Source organism: Lynx canadensis, chromosome A3 (genome assembly GCF_007474595.2).
Source record: "Lynx canadensis isolate LIC74 chromosome A3, mLynCan4.pri.v2, whole genome shotgun sequence".
In the NCBI taxonomy this organism is placed as follows: domain Eukaryota; kingdom Metazoa; phylum Chordata; class Mammalia; order Carnivora; family Felidae; genus Lynx; species Lynx canadensis.
In genome coordinates this window covers 30,728,151-30,747,373 of record NC_044305.1, presented here as the reverse complement: position 1 = coordinate 30,747,373, position 19,223 = coordinate 30,728,151, and the positions used below count along the sequence as shown (strand labels likewise).

The 19,223-nt window shown below is 47.3% G+C and overlaps 1 protein-coding gene across 1 annotated transcript; it reads right to left on the bottom strand.

Moving 5' to 3' along the window:
• Positions 1-570: 570 nt before the first annotated feature.
• On the bottom strand, positions 571-15,779 carry LOC115510305 (prion protein). The gene is made up of 3 exons (XM_030310019.1): positions 15,686-15,779; positions 12,921-13,018; positions 571-2,907 (listed from the first exon to the last, which is right to left on the bottom strand). The coding sequence occupies exon 3, from the start codon at positions 2,895-2,897 to the stop codon at positions 2,115-2,117; it is 783 nt and encodes a 260-aa protein (XP_030165879.1). The 5' UTR covers positions 2,898-2,907; positions 12,921-13,018; positions 15,686-15,779; the 3' UTR covers positions 571-2,114.
• Positions 15,780-19,223: the final 3,444 nt, after the last annotated feature.

The following is a 19,223-nucleotide window of genomic DNA, read 5'->3' as shown; positions in this document are numbered from 1 at the left end:
GGGGGGGGTGCCTTACAGTTGTGAGGAGCTCAGGAAACCAGTATGGGACTTGAAGCACTGTGACAAATGAGTGGCCTTTGTGGACCTGAGGTGTCAAATTTCAGCCCAAAGGGAGGGACTGCCCCTGGGGCTCCCAGGGTCTGGGAGATTTTATGAGCTGAGACTGGGGGTGAGAGGGGTGTGTATATGGGGGGGAGGGGCAATCAAGTTGGTACCTGAGAGCCTGTTCAGTTTCAATTTAGTCAAGAAAATCCTCTATTTCAAAATCCAGGACAGAAAAGCAGCTTCCAGAGTGCCAGGACTGTCTTCCTCCGTTGCAATAGTGCCTTTGGCATCTACCCAGTGCCAAGGACACTCAAGACGTTTGCAGAAAAAATGAAAAGGTAGCAGGGAGCAGCTGGCATGCGTGCCCGGAGCACAGCTGAGGGCAGGATCGCGAGCGGGTGCAGGGGACACTGGTCACCACAGGGGCGTGGGGACTGCACGAGCCGCTTTGTTCCAGTTCACCCCCACAATGGCCCTGCCAACACAGGGCACAGTGGAGAACATCACTGCCAACACCACAACACGCTCACTTAGCTCCTGTTTAATTCTGGTCCAGATATAGAACATTTATACAATTTTTTATACAAGTGCATGCAAAGTTACAAATATAGAAAATATAAAGTACATGCATATTTCAAAGATCCACCATGGATCTTTATACAAAACTATTCAGTGCACATGGAAGCCTGAGGACCACGCAAAAGGGTTTTCTACGTATTAAGTATTTAGTACCTTACAAAAACAGGTGGTACGATAGATCAGATAGATGTTAACTCCTCTAACCCAAATTTCTATGTTGGTCATACACAATATATATATATAATAATTTTTTTTTTTTTTACATCAAATACCCGCACAGTGCAAGCCAGTAACATTGCAGGACGGTAATTTATCAGCTAGGTGACAATAATGAATGACCCAGACAATAATTTTACCTTAAATAACAGTAACAGAATTCTTTTTTTCCACTCTGAATGGATGTTTCTGTCATCTGCCACCTAAGGTATTTTTTGGGATGGCCAAACCAGGACTTGACACAGTTCTGGCTTTCGACAGTTATGAGACAGCAATGGAGAAATGCGAGCACTTCTTTTGTCTACTAATCATTTTCTTCATTGTGTAATGCTCTGGGAGAACGGTATTTTCACGCTGCACCTTCGTCTATGTCAAAATGGTTCTGGTTCCCAGGTAAATGACCAAAGATTTGCTCTCAGTGCCCAGAAAGTGGTGCAATTTTTTACTGCCCTACTTCTCTACAGTTTAGGTTGTGAAAGAAAGGAATGCCATAAGTAGGTGCTTTAAACGTCAAGCCGGGAGCTCGCCTCCAAGGGCACCAAGTGTTGGGCTATTTTTTAGTCTTTTTGTGTTGTTGGTTACGCGCGTTCCCTGTGAAAACCTCGTCTGCCGAGGTCTAGTGCCTCTTGACACGATAGCTGCTGTGTAGCCCACACTGCAAAATGCAAGACTCTGTCCCAGCTCTGTGCAGACACAGGGCACGTGCTCTCTGGCGCGCTGAGCCTGGGCCCAGGAGCTAAGGATCTCTAGTTTTGTTTTTTGAATGAGTATCATGTGGCCATGATACTCAAATTTGGCAGAAATGCTCTCTGAACGGGGAAATGTAGTCAGGTTCTCTTAAAACGGGTGAGGAAAATGTCCCACGTTGCCGTGAAATCACGGCTAAGATGGGGCATTAGTGTACTGAGCTCTAGCTGGGGAAGGAGCCGGAGGTATTCAGGCGAAGGGACTTGAAGGCTGTTTTGAGAATCGATTTCGCCTCAATCTGCCGCACTAGACAAAAAAAGGAGCCCTAGATCAACCAATGATTATTTGTTGTTGTTATTCCCAGCCCAGCACTAGCACTGGCCCATGAAGGACTCAATCCCTCGGGGCTCGAATAAATAGCATCCTGGGTCTGCTCTACATTTCCCGGGGCCATCGGTGCCAAGGGTATTAGCCTATGGGCGATAGAGAAGCAGGAATGAGACACCATCACTACAGGGCTGTAGGTAGACACCCCCTCCCCCAACCCGTAAAAGATGAAGAAGATGGGGAAGACAGCAAGGCCGCCCTCAACCCCCGATCAGGAGGATGAGGAGCGAGAGGAGGAGAATCACGGGAGGCGGGGAGAAGAGGATGGCGCTCGCCCCTCTTTGGTAGTAGGCCTCGGACTCTTTCTGGTACTGGGTGACGCACATCTGCTCCACCACGCGCTCCATTATCTTCATGTCGGTCTCCGTGAAGTTCTCCCCCTTGGTGGTGGTGGTGACCGTGTGCTGCCTGACCGTGATGTTGACGCAGTCGTGCACAAAGTTGTTCTGGTTGCTGTACTGATCCACTGGCCTGTAGTACACTTGGTTGGGGTAGCGGTACATGTTTTCACGGTAGTAACGGTCCTCGTAGTCGTTGCCAAAATGAATGAGGGGCCGGCTCATGGCACTCCCCAGCATGTAGCCGCCGAGGCCCCCCACTACCGCCCCGGCTGCCGCGGCTCCTGCCATGTGCTTCATGTTGGTTTTCGGCTTACTGGGTTTGCCCCACTGACTGTGGGTGCCACCACCTTGACCCCAGCCACCGCCGGCGTGGGGCTGACCCCAGCCTCCGCCGGCGTGGGGCTGACCCCAGCCTCCGCCGGCGTGGGGCTGACCCCAGCCGCCGCCGGCGTGGGGCTGACCCCAGCCGCCGCCGCCCTGGGGTGGGTAACGGTTGCCTCCAGGACTGCCCTGCCCCGGGTACCGGCTCCCCCCAGTGTTCCATCCTCCACCAGGCTTCGGCCGCTTCTTGCAGAGGCCCACGTCACTCCATGTGGCCACAAACAGAACCAGGATCCAGCCGCCTATGTGGCCTTTCACCATGACGATGTATCTGCAAAATGAGAAGGGCGTCAGCATCTTACGTTCATGTTGGAACCACTCGGCGCTTGCTGCGTAATGAATGAACGCTCGAGTGAGAGCGTCTGCATGTCGGTCACAAAGGCTCTCCACTCCTACCTCTCCTCTGTGGCACTTATGACAAAAGTAATGTCAAATAAAGCGTTAACACAGCTTTGTCCTTCTCTAAGGACAAATTTGTCCTTCAGATCATTTCTGGCTCTGTTTCCTGGAAACCTGATAACAATGGAATGTTAGCAACGTTGCTTATGGTAAAAATAACCCGATTGATAAAGTGCGTCTGGTGGGTCTGCCATACCTTTGAGCATCCCTAGAGGGGTGATTGCTGTAACCAGGCATGTCCTTGTGGGAACCCTGGAAGCAGTGCCCCTTTGGGGCTTGTCACGAGGGACGCCAGATCCTGCAAGGTCTGGGGCTTCTACGTGAAGGGGAACTCTTCACCCACCAGTATGGGCCTCATTCCCTTGCACCCAAGGAGTTACTTGTAGGGGCTGGGAGTGGAGGCAAGTCCCTGGCTGCTGTGTGGACTGCTACGAGGATCCTGGTGTGGCCCCTTCTGGAACCTTCTGGGAACTTGGTGTGGCCCCTATGGAAGTCTTGTGAGCTAGGAAGCCCCCCCCCCGCAGTTGAGTTTGCAGTAATTAAATGACTTTGAAAATCGCTGGTTCATGTCTTCTTTCATCTGCGGGAATGAATGTCAGCAGGGAGCAAGTCCTGTTTGTTGCTCTCTCCTCGGGATCTGGGGTGGCACCTGGCAGAGCAAGCCCACGATAGGTGTTTGTGCGTGAAGGAATTCATACCCTCACATCGTGTAAGTGCCGGCAAGAATCTCCTCAAAGTAATTCTCAATACAACAGTTTTTGGAAACGGGAAACATGCAGGATCTTGCAAGCCTGCTTGTCAATTCATCTTTTCTTCTATAAAAAGGGCTGCTCAAAGCAGGTCAAAAATGGCCGTGTCCACAAAATTTGCGGATACTCAGTCACTGAATGAGTTTTAGTTCGGCATTTAATGGCTTTTGAGTGACTTATTCTCTAATTGTTGGTACAAAAGAAACCGGTCTCACATACAATGACCAGCACAGCTTAGGACTAAACCAGCCAAGTATCCTGGATAATGATTAATGACCCTCTACAGAATGCACGTTCATCAAACTAAAAACCTCCCTTCCGATTAAATACCTTATTTCCCCTGGGTGCTCCGTTCCAAGCGCAGAGATCAAAGACACACACATACATGCAGGGGAAGGAGAACGATGCAGTAAGTAAACGAATTCACATCTTGTTTATGCTTCTACTATCATTACTGAAAATCTCGGTGGCCATAAGTGAATAAAAATATATCTGAAAGTTACAAGCCAAGTTCAACTGCTCAGATCATGCCAGTCAGGATTTTTGGAGGCTCTCCTGGGTAGGGTTAGAGGGGCAGGGTCCTGGGACACGTCGGCTGGCCTTCTTCTGGCACCCTCAGCACGAGTCCCCGGTGCCCAGCCTTCTACAAGCCTGCTCCCCTGGGGCATTCTTCACTTGCACACAGGCTCCAGCTCTCGGCCTCCGTGCTGCCCACACTTCTGCTCACACACTGCAGGGAACTGAACTAGGGGAGTGTCGCCCCAGTCAACATTTCCCAATTTAATGGAGTTTTATGTCAACAACTACTTTGTTCACCCCAATGAGCCGAACCCAGCCAACACCATGGAGTTATTCTTGAATTTCCTCTTTCTCACAGGACACGATGATTCTACCAGCAAATCTTATCAGCTCTATACTGAAAATAAATCCTAAATCCCAAAACCACTCACATTTCCCTACACTACTTAGTATCCTGAGTGAAGCATCTACTGCTCCTGGACGGGCTCTTTCAACAGCCTCCAACCAGCCTCCCTGCTTTCCCCAGGCCCCCACTGTGTGTTCTCTACTCAGCAGCCCAGGGCTCACACAACCTTTTAATATGTAGCTCACACCATGCCTCTTCCCTTCCCCCCAAGTGGCACTCCTTCATGCCCAGGCTAAGACCCCAAGTCCTGACCATGCCGGCGGGGCCCCACATGGCCTTGCCTCTCTGGCCTCCTCCTGCTCCCCAGACTTAATAAGCACTTTCCCATCTCAGGGCCTTTGCACCTGCTGCTCCCAGGACTGGAAGGTTCTCCCTCCACAGTTACTCATGTGGCTCAAGTTTGCTCTAACGTCACCTCTGCAGGGCTGCCCATGCCACTCTACCTAAGCGAGCACCCTGCATCCTATCCCCTTATCCTGCTTCATTTTTTTTTGGGGGGGGGGCAGGGGGGAGGAAGAGAGAAAGAAAGAGAGAAAGAGATAGAATCCCAAGCAGGTGCCATGCTCATCACAGAGCTTGATGTAGGGCTCAGTCGCATGACCACGAGATCATGACCTGAGCCGAAATCAAATGTCAGGACCCTCAACGGACTGAGCCACCCAGGCGCCCCTCCTGCTTCATTTTTCTCCAGAGCAGGGATGCTTACTTAACATCTACGATTTATTATTTGCTTCCTGTTCACCTTCTCCACGGGAGTGCAGGCCACCCCATGACGGGAGTTTTGTTTTGTTCACAGCTGGGCCCCAGGTGCGTAAACACAGTGCCTGGCTCACACAATAAATGCTGAGTGAATGGAGGAGTGTGAACATATCTGTTATAAAGCATAAGAAATAACCAAACTAAAAATCAAATTGTTACAAGAGTGAACCATATTTATGAATTCTCACAACACTCTTTCCTGCAACGGCCGGCTGTCTAACAACTACGATCCACTTATCTAAAGGTTGACCTCACGTGCCATCTGGACTCCGGCTGGATGGCGATGTTACCTGATATGGTTGAGGCAGCTGGAAAAGCAGGTAGCAAGGGAAGTAACACCGAGACTGGCTTTGAACATGCCCTGCCCAAGGCTGTAAGAGTCCCAGCTCTATAAGCGCATGCAGGTATGTGAGCAGACGGTGACACCAAATAGTAAAGGCGGCACAGAGAGGGACTCGGTCCTTGGGAGGCTGGGCACGGGACGTGGAAGGGGGCACAGAGCATGCAGAGTGGAGACGGGCAGTGAGAGTGTCAGCAGGACTGGGGGCCGCAGGTGGCTTCATCGAAGTGGGGCCTTCATGTGCAGCAGAGAGGCAGGTGGGGTCAGGCAGGAAAGGGCCTCACCAGCAAGCTGAGCAGACACCCCTACTGCCCTGGGACAGTCTACACCCGTTGTTCCTGGTGCTAATATTAAGAGCGCCCCTTTCATTCTCAAGAGTGTCCCAGTATGTTAACACAGGCAGCCTAATTATAAGGCATATTAAGTAGTCTGGACTTAATCCTGAATGTACTAAGGAGCCAGTGATGAGTTCTGGGTTCTCCCTGAGAAAGAACATTGTGGAGAATGGACTGGGGACTGTGTGTGTGTGTGGGGGGGGGGGGGGGCACAAGGAAACTAGTTTCAAGGCTACTGCAGTGATTGAGGTAAAAGATGGCGGCCTTGCCAGGGAAGGAGATGGTCTCCTTCCATGGATGGTGTGCGTTAGAAGGCAGCTTCTGGAGGACTTGGTGTTTGTTGTGGAGGATGGGAGCCTGGAAGAGTTGACGTGGCACCCAGGCTTGTGGACTGGACAACTGCATGGACAGAACACAGAAGTGTGGGGCAGGTCTCGGGGGGAGGTAAATGAGGGGCTTGGCTTTGGCAACGCTCTCACCAAGCTGTGTGTGCCATGGCACGCATTGCTGCCCAGTACTTTATTAAAGCCAAATACTGGATAAACTAGGCTAATCAGAGAATATCTGAGGACAAGACCATTTGGAGATGAGGATCAGTTGAGAACAACAAAAGCAACATTTAGTTATGAAAAGTTATTAAAAATAACAGCTACAGTTTGAAGTATAGAACCATTTCTAAAGGTAAGTGGGACTCAAAACTTACAGAAGACCTTGGAGAGTTTCTTTCTGTTTGTGATAAAATTGGGAAGATCTTCTATTATTTAATGCAAACCTCTCACTCTACAAATTAGGCTACCAAGATTCAGAGAAGTCAGGTGACAATAGCCATGATTACAGGGCCGGTTAGTAAAATCGCGGGGGATGGAGATTGGGATTCTGAGTCCCTGGCTGTGCTAGGACACTATTCCTATAAGATACTCTCTGTGAACGGTCAGGTTGTAGCCCAATCCTCTGGTACATTTCAAGACATTAAGTACATCAAAGGTCAACAGCTCTTTATCACTTTAAAAAAATACTCTTAGCAGACTAGGAATAGGAGGAAACTCCTCTAACCTGATAAACGTTATATAACAAAACCAGTAAACACACTTAGCGGATAGCCTCTGAAGGCACTCCTGTCCGAGATCAAAAATAAGACAAGGATGTCCATCATCACAGTACTGAAGGTCCCGTTCAATGCCACATGCAGGGACAAAGAAGTAGCCAGGGCAAGAAATTCAAGGACAGAGCCAGCTGTCGTTATTTGCAGTTAAGGTGATCACACAACAGAAAACCCAACAGACTCATCAGAAATGACACGAGACCCAGTTCTAGAATTCAGCAAGGCTGTGGGATACAAGACCGGCCTAGAAAAATCAACAGCATTTCTCTACACCAGCAGGAATCGACTAGAAAAAAAAATCACAGTAGCGAAACCAAACTGTAAAATTTCCAGGAACGGATTTAACTGAGAAAAAATAAGACCGGGGAAACAATTTTTTAACTCCAATAAAGAACACTGACGATGATCTGTAAAAATGGAAAGGTATTCATGGCTTTGACTGGGATGACTCAGTATTAGGAAGATATCTGTCAATGACCCCCCCCCCCACCAAGTGAACCTATAATTTCAACCAAATGACAGTCAAAAGTCTACCTGGATTTTTTGAGGGGTTCAATAAGCTTACAAGGTGAAGGAATGTCCATGAATAGCAAACTCCACCTTAAAAAGGAACAGAGAGGAATCTACTGCATCAGATATAAATCCTACTAAAGAGCCATAGCAGTAGAGACCGCACAGTAGAAGTCTAGGAACAAACCAACAGACCAACGCGAATAGAAGATAAACCCTTGAATACATACTTTAGCAGGGACTTAATATACAATAAAGCAGGTACCACAAATCATTGGAGAAAGGAAGGTTCTGGGAAACCAAAGAAAAAATAAAACTGGATCCTTAACGCCACATGCAAGAGCAGACTCTAGATGGAATACAGACCCAGCTGTGAAAGGTAAAAGGTAAAAGTAGGTCATTAGAAGAAGACACAGGGGCGCCTGGGTGGCTCAGTCGGTTAAGTGTAGGACTTTGGCTCAGGTCATGATCTCGCGGTCCGTGAGTTCAAGTGCGGGAAGCCTGCTTGGGATTCTCTCTCTCTCTCTCTCTCTCTCTCTGCTCCTCCCCTACTTGCTCTCTCTCTCTCTCAAAATAAATAAACTTAAAAAAAAAATAAAAGAAGAAGAAAATACAGGTGTATGTCTATGTGACCTGGAGGAGGAGTAGGGAAAGGACTTTTCATTTTTTTCAATTTTATTTTAGAAAGAGACAGAGACGTGGGGGGTGGGAGGGAGGGGAGGGTGGGTGATGGGTATTGAGGAGGGCACCTTTTGGGATGAGCACTGGGTGTTGTATGGAAACCAATTTGACAATAAATTTCATATATTGAAAAAAAAAAAAAAAGAAAGAGACAGAGACAAAGCATGAGCAGGGGAGGGGCGGAGACAGAAGGAAACACAGAATCTTAAGCAGCTCCAGGTTCTGAGCTGTCAGCACAGAACCTGACATGGGGCTCGAACTCATGAACCGTGAGAGCAAAGCCAGAGTCAGACACCCAACTGACTGAGCCACCCAGGTGCCCCAAGGAAGGACTTTTTAAACAAAAAGCACACACCAAGAATAAGAATCTTATGATATGAAAGTTAAGGATTCTTGTTTAATGCTATGAAGAACACTACAGACAAAATTAAGAGAAGGAGTACATAATGGTAAAAAAAAATATTTTTAGTATTTAAGACCAACAGAGTCTAGAACATTTCTAGAACTGACAAGGAATCCTTGCAAAGCAGTAAGAGACAGTAATTCCAACAGACAACAGGGCCACAAGATATAAAAACTGATCATTTATAAAAGAGGGAAAGCCAAAAGGGCATGAAAAGATATTCAAAATCATTAAGAATCAGATAAAATGGGACAAAAAAAAAAAAAAAGTCACTTACACTTGACACTCTAGCCGAAAAGAAAAAAATTACCAAACCAAACCAAAACCACAAGAGAGTTGGATGATGCCAAGAAGGCAGAGATGTGGGAATAAAGGAACCCATGTGACTGTCAAAGGTGTGGGTGGTTTAACTGAACAGAAAGAATGAAAATAAATTAAATGATTATTCAACTCAAAAAAGAAGAAAACAGAAAATTTCAAAATACATCATAGTTATAAAGAAATAAGAGATGAAACTAGAACTTAATAAATAAAACCCAGAAAAATAAGGAATTTTTTTCTTTTTTTTTTTTCTTTCTTTCCTTCCTTCCTTCCTTCCTTCCTTCCTTCCTTCCTTCCTTCCTTCCTTCCTTCCTTCCTTCCTTCCTTCTTTTGATAGAGAGGGGGCAAGTGAGCAAGGGGCAGAGAGAGAGAAAGAGAGAGAGGAAGAGAGACAGAGAATCCCATGACAGACAGTCCCATGAGGGGCAGAGAGGGAGAGAGATGGCGCAAGTGAACAAGGGACAGAGAGGGAGAGAGACAAAGAATCCTATAAGGGACAGTCCCATGAGGAGCAGAGAGAAAGAAACTGGGAGGAAAGAAGGGAGGGAGAACGAGAAAGAGAGAGAGAGGAGTGGGGCTCACTGGAAGCAAGGCTCGAACTTCTGAACAGTGAGATCACTGCTTGAGTCAGATGCTCAACCAACTGAACCACTCAGGTGCCCCAAGGAATTTCTAAATAAAATCGAATGACTTGAAAATGTAATACAAACACAAGCACACATCACTACACAGAGCCACATGGGGAATGGGAAAGGCAAAATAACCTTGAAAAGGAAGCCTTTAGGGGCACCTGGGTGGCTCAATCGGTTAAGCGTCTGACTTCGGCTCAGGTCATGATCTTGCGGTTTGTGGGTTGGAGCCCCGCACTGGGCTTCATGCTGACAGCTCAGAGCCTGAAGCTGCTTTGGATTCTGTGTCTCCCTCTCTCTCTGCCCCTCCCTACTCAAGTTCTCTCTCTCTCTCTGTCTCTCAAAAATAAATAAACATTGAAAAAAAATTAAAAAAAAAAAAAAAGGGAAGCCTTCAAAAGAGTAACAGCCTTCTATGTGTAGTTGTGTTCCATGAATTAAAATCTGTGGGATGGACTGCCTTTCTGTTAAAATATAAATTACAAATACTGACTTTAGAATTAATTCAGCCAACAAACATTTACGGAATAACTAGTATGGGCCAGTTTTTAAATAAATAGAAATTTTGAACAAACCACTAACCATAAGAGAAATGAAAGAAAAAGTTGTGAAAAAATATATAGTATAATGTAATATTTACAATACAACAACTCATTGATTCGTTTAACAAATATTTTTTTAAGTTTATTTATTTTGAGAGCGAGAGGAAGAGAGGGAGGGAGAGAGGGAGAGAGGGAGAGAGAGAGATCAGGGGAAGGGCAGAGAGAGACGGGGGGAGAGAGACAGAATCAGAGAATCCCAACATGGGGCTCAATCTCACCAACCGTGAGATCATGACCTGAGCCGAAATCAAGAGGTGAACACTTAATCCGACTGGGCTACCCAGGCACCCCTCGTTCAACAAATATTTCAGTGCCTTCTAAGGTCCCAGCATTGTGTTAGCTGCTGGAGACACCATGGCGAGTAAGATATTTAGCTTGGTGGGTGATGTCATCTAGTGAAATGGGCAAAACTGGTGGGGAGTCCTGCTTGGAGAGAAACCGAGAGCTGTGGTTTGGACATGTTAACTTGGCAACATCTATGAGATGTTCAATTTAGGCAACTGTTTTAAGAACCTGGAGCCCAGCAGAGAGAACGGTTAGAGTGTCTTTACCTGAGCAACAGCGTCTAGAGCCAAGGGCTGATAAAGGGCCGAGACTGAAACCCCAGCACTTCCAGGGTAGGGCTCACACCCTTAGTCACCCAGCCTCCACCAATATGGGTGCCAAAATCCAGCAGAAAATACCGCCAAACTGATTTTGGCAGTTAGTAAAAGAAGAATACACTGTGACCAATAAGGATTATTTTAGGAATGCGAGGATGCCTCAAAATCAGTAAATCTATTAATAGGTTAAAGAAATAAAACTGTAAGATTCTCCGCAGATACTGAAAGTTTTCAATTAAAATCAACCACCAGGGGCGCCTGGGTGGCTCAGTCGGTTAAGCGTCCGACTTCAGCTCAGGTCACTATCTCTCGGTCTGTGAGTTTGAGTCCTTCGTCGGGCTCTGTACTGACAGCTCAGAGCCTGGAACCTACTTCGGATTCTGTGTCTCCGTCTCTCTCTGCCCCTCTCCCACTTGTGCTCTGTCTCTGTCTATCAAAAATAAATAAAATGTAAAAAAAAAAAAAATCAACCTCCATTCTTATTTTTAAAAAGGCGGGGTTGGGGGTGCGGTGGGGTTGGGGGTGGTGCCTGGGTGGCTCAGTCGGGTTAAGTATCTGACTCTTGATTTCAGTTCAGGTCAGGTCATGATCTCAAGGTTTGTGCGATCGAGCCCCATGCTGGGCTTTTTGCTGACCGCATGGAGCCTGCTTGGGATTCTCTTTCTCTCTCTCTGTCCCTCTGCCCACTCTCAAAATAAATAAATAAATAAATAAGTAAACAAACAAATAAACAAGCATTAAAATAAATAAGAGCATGTGGCCTTGGTGCATGAGCAGATGGCAAAGCAATGGAACTCGAGAGAAGGCATGTAAAAGATCCATGAATTACCCCATTTATACACAGGGATACGAGAGTCAGAGCTGGTAGGAACTAGCCTAATGGTCATGTGCCAGGGGCCAAACTTCTAATACTTAGAACGTGTTATAACTTGAAACTTAACTGGCTAAATTGGGAAGTGGCACCAAACAGCTTCCCCCACCCCCAAAGTCCCCGGGGAAATTCCTCATCTTACCAGAGCAAAGTAGAACCTTGTCCTATTTTCATCTTTTTGAGGTCACTGCCCCTTAAAGAATCTGACGCAAACTCGACAAGATTTTGCAAAAACACTCTGGGATGTGGGGTTTCACGGGTACCTGAGGCCCAGGCCTGGACTGAACAGGACCCCCAACCCGGTCCATCACCAGAACTGCCTGAAGCGCTTTTAAAAAGCAACACTTCAGGTGCCTATCCCACGCCCAGAGCCTGTGAGTGTCTAGCAATGGGATTTGGGGATTTATAGAAGCTACCCAGGGAACTGCACTCCCAACCAGGCTTCAGAGCTAGGTCCTCAGGAGCACAACGCTGAACCACACTTATAATGCTTTTCGTGAAGGGGCACGCTTCCCTGGCAGTGATCACACACACAGTTTAACAGCATTAAGTACAACACAGCTGAAGAAAAAGGATTAACAAACCGGAAAAAAATAAAATGCTCCCAACTGTAAGTCCTGCTACCCACACTATTCGCTGAGGATTATTTTCCAGTGCAGCACAGTCACTGGGTGAGATGCAGGGGCAATCTGAATGTTTAATACAAAGCAGTTCACAGCTGCTACAGGTGCCTTAGAAGAGAAAGTAAGATCTGAAAGGGAGAATGGAATTTTTTTTTTTTTAAATCTTTATTCATTTTTGAGAGACAGAGTGTGAGCAGGGCACGGGTCAGACAGAGAGCGAGATACAGAATCGGAAGCAGGCTCCGGGCTCCGAGCTGTCAGCACAGAGCCTGATGCGGGGCTCGAACTCACAGACCGTGAGATCATGACCTGAGCTGAAGTTAGACGCCCAACCGACTGAGCCACCCAGGCACCCCATCCAGACCCTTATTTTCTATGACAGTTGGACACTTTCAACCTTCAGAAGACCAAAGAGATTCCACAGGGTACATACGTCTGTCGTGGCTCAGCTGAGCTGGGATTGTGCCTCCGAGAAGACCGGCTGCTTCGGCTTGGCTAAAGTTATTCAGTTTTCAAATATATTCGGGAGTCCTTAAAAACAACAAAAAAGAAAAAACTAGAATTGATAAATAAATCTAAGAACTGATTCCTTAAAAGAAAAACCTAATATATATATTACTAAACTAATAAATCTACTCAAGAAAAAAATGAGACAATATTTGAAAAAAAAAGACTGAGATCATTTTAAAAAGTAGCAAACAGGGGCGCCCGGGTGGCTTAGTCAGTTAAGCGTCCGCCTTCAGCTCAGGTCATGATCTCGTGGTTAGAGAGTTCGAGCACCACATCCGGCTCTGGGCTGACAGCTCAGAGCCTGGAGTCGGCTCTGGATTCTGTGTCTCCCTTTCTCTCTGCCCTTCCCCCACTCGCACTCTTTCTCTCTCTCTCAAAAGTAAATAAACATTAAAAAAATAAAAATAAAAAGCAGCAAACAGGACACAGCTTTCCCTCCTTCACACACAGAAAGCTGTGGGTCTGTATCATTTTATATATTGAGACATATGTGACCCATTTAAAAAACTGTATTATTTAGTAAAAGCAAATACTAACAAAAAAGAACATTAAAATCACCTCTAACTTCTATTAAAATGTCCATTTTTTGGTGCTTTTACTTTCAGATTTTCCACATATGCATTCACATTTGAGTAGTTTTGAAACCTGCATTTTGACTTGTCAGTTTCCCCCATATATCAGAGGCTCCAAAATCATGACTTTTGATGGTTACATAATGCTCCTTCCAGTTAATGTGCCATGATTTTCTGAGCTACTGCCCTGCTGTTGTTTCCCAGTTGGTTCTAATTTTAGATCATTCTGCACCAATATGTGCCTGCATCTGGCTTTTTTTCTTTTGTTTGCTTGTTTCTTCCATTGCAGGTAAATTCCCAGCAATAGGGTTTCTGGGTCACCATTTTAACTTCTTAATGGAAGCACTGCCAGATTGTTTTACAAAAAGTCTGCAATAATTCAGGACACCCAGAGGGGTGTGACTAGGAAAAGAATAAAGGTATATCACATAAATTTCACATAAGTTTCACATAAATTAATCTTGGCAACAAACTCGGATGCAGGTATCATTTCCTCTATCATTTCTTCTATTTTATGAATGGACTAGAGGAGGATTATGACATTAGGTGACCCTCCAAAGTCAGGAAGTCCGTAGCAGGGCCATCTTTCTAACTCCAAAGCCCCACCACACCTTTGGAAAACTGAATATTCAAGTTTCATGGCAGTTTTCTTTCTTTCTTTTTTTTATTTTTAAGTAATCTCTATCTACCCAAGGTGGGGTTCCAACTCACAACCCCAAGATCAAGAGTCATATGATGTACAGACTGAGCCAGCTAGGGGCCCCTTCATGGCAACTTTCTTCTAGGGGTTACTGTAACTATTACCGTTTTTGGTTTTGTTCATTTAATAGATGTAAAATGATAATACAGAGTTCCTTTAATTTGCATTTTATGGTGTAAATCGCTCATCATTTCGCCATTTTTCTATGATAATCTTGACATTTTCCTCTCACAAATATGAAAACCGTGTCAGATACAAAACACCCCCTAGCCCTCTGTTTTCCTTCCCTTTCCAGCTGGTTCTTTTTAAGAGCTCCCCGGTGGTCATGGAAGTTAAACTGTTCCCTATTGGTGATTTTTCGCTTTCTCCTTGAAGTCTGAGAGAGTTCTTCATTTTTCCAGAGATCTGACCTTTTTATTCAATTTTCTGTTTCCATTTTTTTGGTAATTTGATTTGTAAACACCTTAATCCTATTCCACCTGGAGTTTTTTCGCCAGGAAAAGGGAAACATCTCAGATGTTCAGCATGTGGGGAAGTGTTTATTAAACCGTGATGCTCTGAATGGAAGAAAAATACGCAACCATGACGATAGTCACGATCAAGGCAGGAGCCGTGTGTCCCCGGCCACCTGGCACACCAGGCCTCGAGACCGGAGAGCCGGGCCACCCCAGGCCCCACCCCGCCGAGGGCCCCGCCCACGCCCACCCGCTCGGCCCACGCTCTACCGAGGGCTGGACTGGTGAGGCCGCCTCTCGGGGGGACCTCGCCGGCGAAGGGGGCCCCCAGGCGCCCGGACTCCCCTCCCGCCGAGGCCCCGGCTCCGGGCTGGCGCCCGCTCCCCACCCCCACTCCGCGCACCCTGGGGCGTCGGGTGGGGCCGGGCCCGGCGAAGGGCGTCCCCGGCCTCTGCCTGCGGGCGGGGAGGACGACCAAACGGCGAGCAGCCCGGAGCCCCGCGACCCCCCGGCGGCTCTGCCCGGAGCCGCTGGCGGGCCTTCTTGGGTTCCCCGGGCGCGTCTGCGCGAGGTGATCGCCACCACCTCGCCGGACTTTCGGCCCCTCGGGCCGCGAACACGCTCTGGGCAGGACTAGACACCGTAGCATATCGTCATCCCTCCCCAGGGGGCCAGGCCGGCCGCGTCCGCCGCCCCCAGCCCCAACCAGGAAAGCGAAACCAGGCGTTTTCGTCACCCGAAAACCCACGAGCACCCTGGGGCAGGCCGGACGCGCCCCGCGCCCGCAGGGAAGCCCCCTTCTCCTCACGGTCAAGGTCTGCCCCCGCCCCCCAAAGCCCCGGGTTCTCGCTCCCGGGCTCCGCGGCGCCCCCCCCCCCGCCCCCCCCCCGCCGCACCCCGGTGCTCCGGGCCCCCGTCCCCTCCCCGCGCTGGGAGTCGACCAGGCGACCGGTCTGTTTACCTGCCTCGGTAGCACAGGAGAAGCTCTCCGCGCCGCGGCTGTCAGCGACTGGCGCGGAGGCTGGCGAAGCGCACCGCCCAGGACGACGGCAGGGGGCGGGGAAGGGGGCGGCGCGAGCACCAATGACCACGCGGTCTCAGGCGCGCTCCCGTGCGCCGCGGGCGGGCAGCGGGGGTTTACTCCCGGAGGTGCGGACCTGCCAGGGGCTCCCGGGCGTCTGAGTCTCCCTGAAAGGCGTGTTGGGATTCGCTTAAACGCTTGCACCGGCTGATGCCACCTCCCGGTGTCATCATTCCCTGACGTTGCTCATTGACTGTAAAAATCATCTTTAAAAAGAAATTCGGCCCGAAGCCCCAACTCCCCCGTTACATAATGGAGAGAATGAGACGTTAGGGAATGAGAAAGCAATTTCTGGAACTTTGGTAGCCAGGAATTTCTAGAGAGGAAAAATTTTTTGCTACCTTGGATTGAGCCCAGTTTTATGAATTTTCGCATAAATTCTTAAAATTTGAGGCCTAGGAAGAACATTGGCCATCACCGGTTCTTTGATTTACTCAGTTTCTGTTCCTTATTTTATGCAAGAGAGGTGATTTAGATTGTGACACGCACAGGGAAAAATGCACTCCATTTAATAAGTCCACTCACATCACCTGTGGTAAACAGACGCGTTCTGTTTATTATTATTCCTGTTCGCATTATTCCTGCTAAGAAATTAGGTAGAGATTTGTCTCATGTAAAAGATGGTCAGGGATGAAGTGATAGAAGGATGGGAGTTAAGGTTTGGGGAAACATCTAAATTATAACCCCGAACTGGGTCACTTTTAAAGTGAAATGGGCACCAGTATTAATTAAGCAGGTCAGTGGGCATAAACCAAGACTGCTGGGAAAAATGGGACATCTAGTCCCCTTTTTATGGGCAAGAGGCCCCACTAAGTTTGTAAGAAAGGAGGTTATAAACTGAGACACCCATTGGAAACAGGATTTGGATTACATACCCCTACCCTAGGGTGGATCACTTAAGTGGGAGGGGACAAGTGGGCAGGAAGGGGAGAAGTCAGAGACTACAGGGATCTGGAACAGTGCCTCGTGATGTTTATGTGAATGAGTGATGTTTATGTGAATGTGGGAGGTAAGTTGAAAGGTCAGCTGGGATGGGAAATGATAGGTCTGGAAAACATGGATGGCCATCCCTTGGGATGATTCAGTAACAGAGAACTGGACTTCGGCCAGTTAGAAAGGAACATTAGGCAAAAATGCTATGGCCATTTTCTATCCATCCAGTCTTACGTAATGATTAGGACGACAGTACTTTTAGAGCCTTAGCTTCTTCCTTTGGAGATGGCTTATTGCCAGGTAGACTGGGAGCAGTGAGGCATCTCTCTGAGTCATAGCTGGGCTGGAGCCTGGAGTGAGGTGACCAGATCAGACTGGGCAAGGGGCTGGCTTCCCCCTGGCAGGAGGGACTCTGGAAAGCTTGGTTATAAGACCCTAAAACTCGGTTGTTGTTTTTTTTCCTCCAAAGAATCCTGTGTCTGCTGGCCACATGCTCTCCCAGCAAGAAAGGGCTCAAAGGCAGAAGATTTCTTAAGGGGATTAGGGAACCAAAAGCAATTGCCCTATGTCCTATTCTGGCTATAATTGCTATGTAGCAACCACCCATAAAACTTAGTGGTTTAAAACAACCACCAGTTTCTTATGCCCATGGATGCTTGTTGGCCAAGGAGGTGAACAGGCACAGTGGGGACTTGGCTTCTCCCATGATGTCTGGGGCCATTGTAGACTCAAAGTCTCAGGGAGACTTGATAGCTGGAGGTGGGAATCACCGAAAGGCTCTTTCACTTGCATGGCTGGCACAGGAGCGGAAGACTGGAAAATCAGGTGTGCTTATCAGAATGCCTATGCATGGCTTCTCCACATGGCCTGGCTTCCCCCCAGCATACTGGTCTCAGGTTTGAAAGAATTCTTACATGGCTTCTTAGGACATGAGAGTTCCAGAGATGGCATGGAACCTGACTTGCAGCTTTCAACCTAGTCTTGGAAATCACGTAACCTCACTTCCACGGTACCCTATCGACCAAAGTAGTCACAGGTCCATCCAGATTCAAGGGGAGGGGACATAGACCCCCTTGGGAGTATGGAGGAGGAGTAGCAAAGAATTTGTGGCCATTTTTTTTTCATAGTTCAATACATTTTTAATATCTGATTTTTCTTTCCAAAGGCAATGGGCAATGGTTGCCAATTGGGCAGTTGTCTTTTTATTTTTTAATTTATATATATATATATATATATTTAATGTTTATTTATTTTTGAGACAGAGAGAGACAGAGCATGAACGGGGGAGGGTCAGAGAGAGAGGGAGACACAGAATCTGAAGCAGGCTCCAGGCTCTGAGCTGTCAGCACAGAGCCCGACGCGGGGCTCGAACCCACGGACCGTAGGATCATGACCTGAGCCAAAGTCGGACGCTCAACCGACTGAGCCACCCAGGCGCCCCTTTAATTTATATTTACATTTTAGTTAATATACAGTGAAAGACTGGTTTCAGGAGTAGACTTCAGTGATACATCACTTTCATGCAACACCCAGGGCTCCTCACAAGTGCCCTCTTTAATACCCATCACCCATCTTACCTCCCTCACCCACTTACCTCCATCAACCCTCAGTTTCTTCTTTATCCTTGTTTGTTTGTTTGTTTAATTTTTGGACTTTCTCCATAGTTTGGCTATTGTTGATAATGCTGCTGTAAATATCAGGGTGCGCACACCCCTTTGAAACTATATATTTTTATCCTTTGGGTAAATACCAAGTCGTACAATTGCTGAATCATAGGGTAGTTCTATTTTTAATTTTTTTGAGGAACCTCCATACTGTTCTCCAGAGTGGCTGCACCAGTTTGCATTCCCGTCAGTGGTGCAAGAGGGTCCCCCTTTTCCTGCAACTTCACCAACAGCTGTTGTTTCTTGTGTTGTTAAATTTAGCCATTCCAACAAGTGTAAAGTGGTATCTCATTGTGGTTTTGATTTGTAGTTGCCTGATAATGAGTGATATTGAGCATCTTTTCATGTGTCTGTTATGTCTGGATGTCTTCTTTGGCAAAGTGTCTATTCATGTTTTCTGCCCATTTGTTAACTGGGTTATTTGTCTTTAAAATAAATTACTAGTAAGTGTTTCCTATAGCTTTTGAGACCACATGGCAGTAGTTACCAGTTAGCTCATCTGATTCAGAGTTCAAAGTCCATGACTGTGACCTTATTTATGATCCTAAGAATGAACCACAGGCCAAGAACTAGTTGACTTTAGGGTCTTTTTTTTTTTTTTCCAATATATGAAATTTATTGTCAAATTGGTTTCCATACAACACCCAGTGCTCATCCCAAAAGGTGCCTTCCTCAATACCCATCACCCACCCTCCCCTCCCTCCCACCCCCCATCAACCCTCAGTTTGTTCACAGTTTTTAAGAGTCTCTTATGCTTTGGCTCTCTCCCACTCTAACCTCTTTTTTTTTTTTTCCTTCCCCTCCCCCATGGGTTTCTGTTA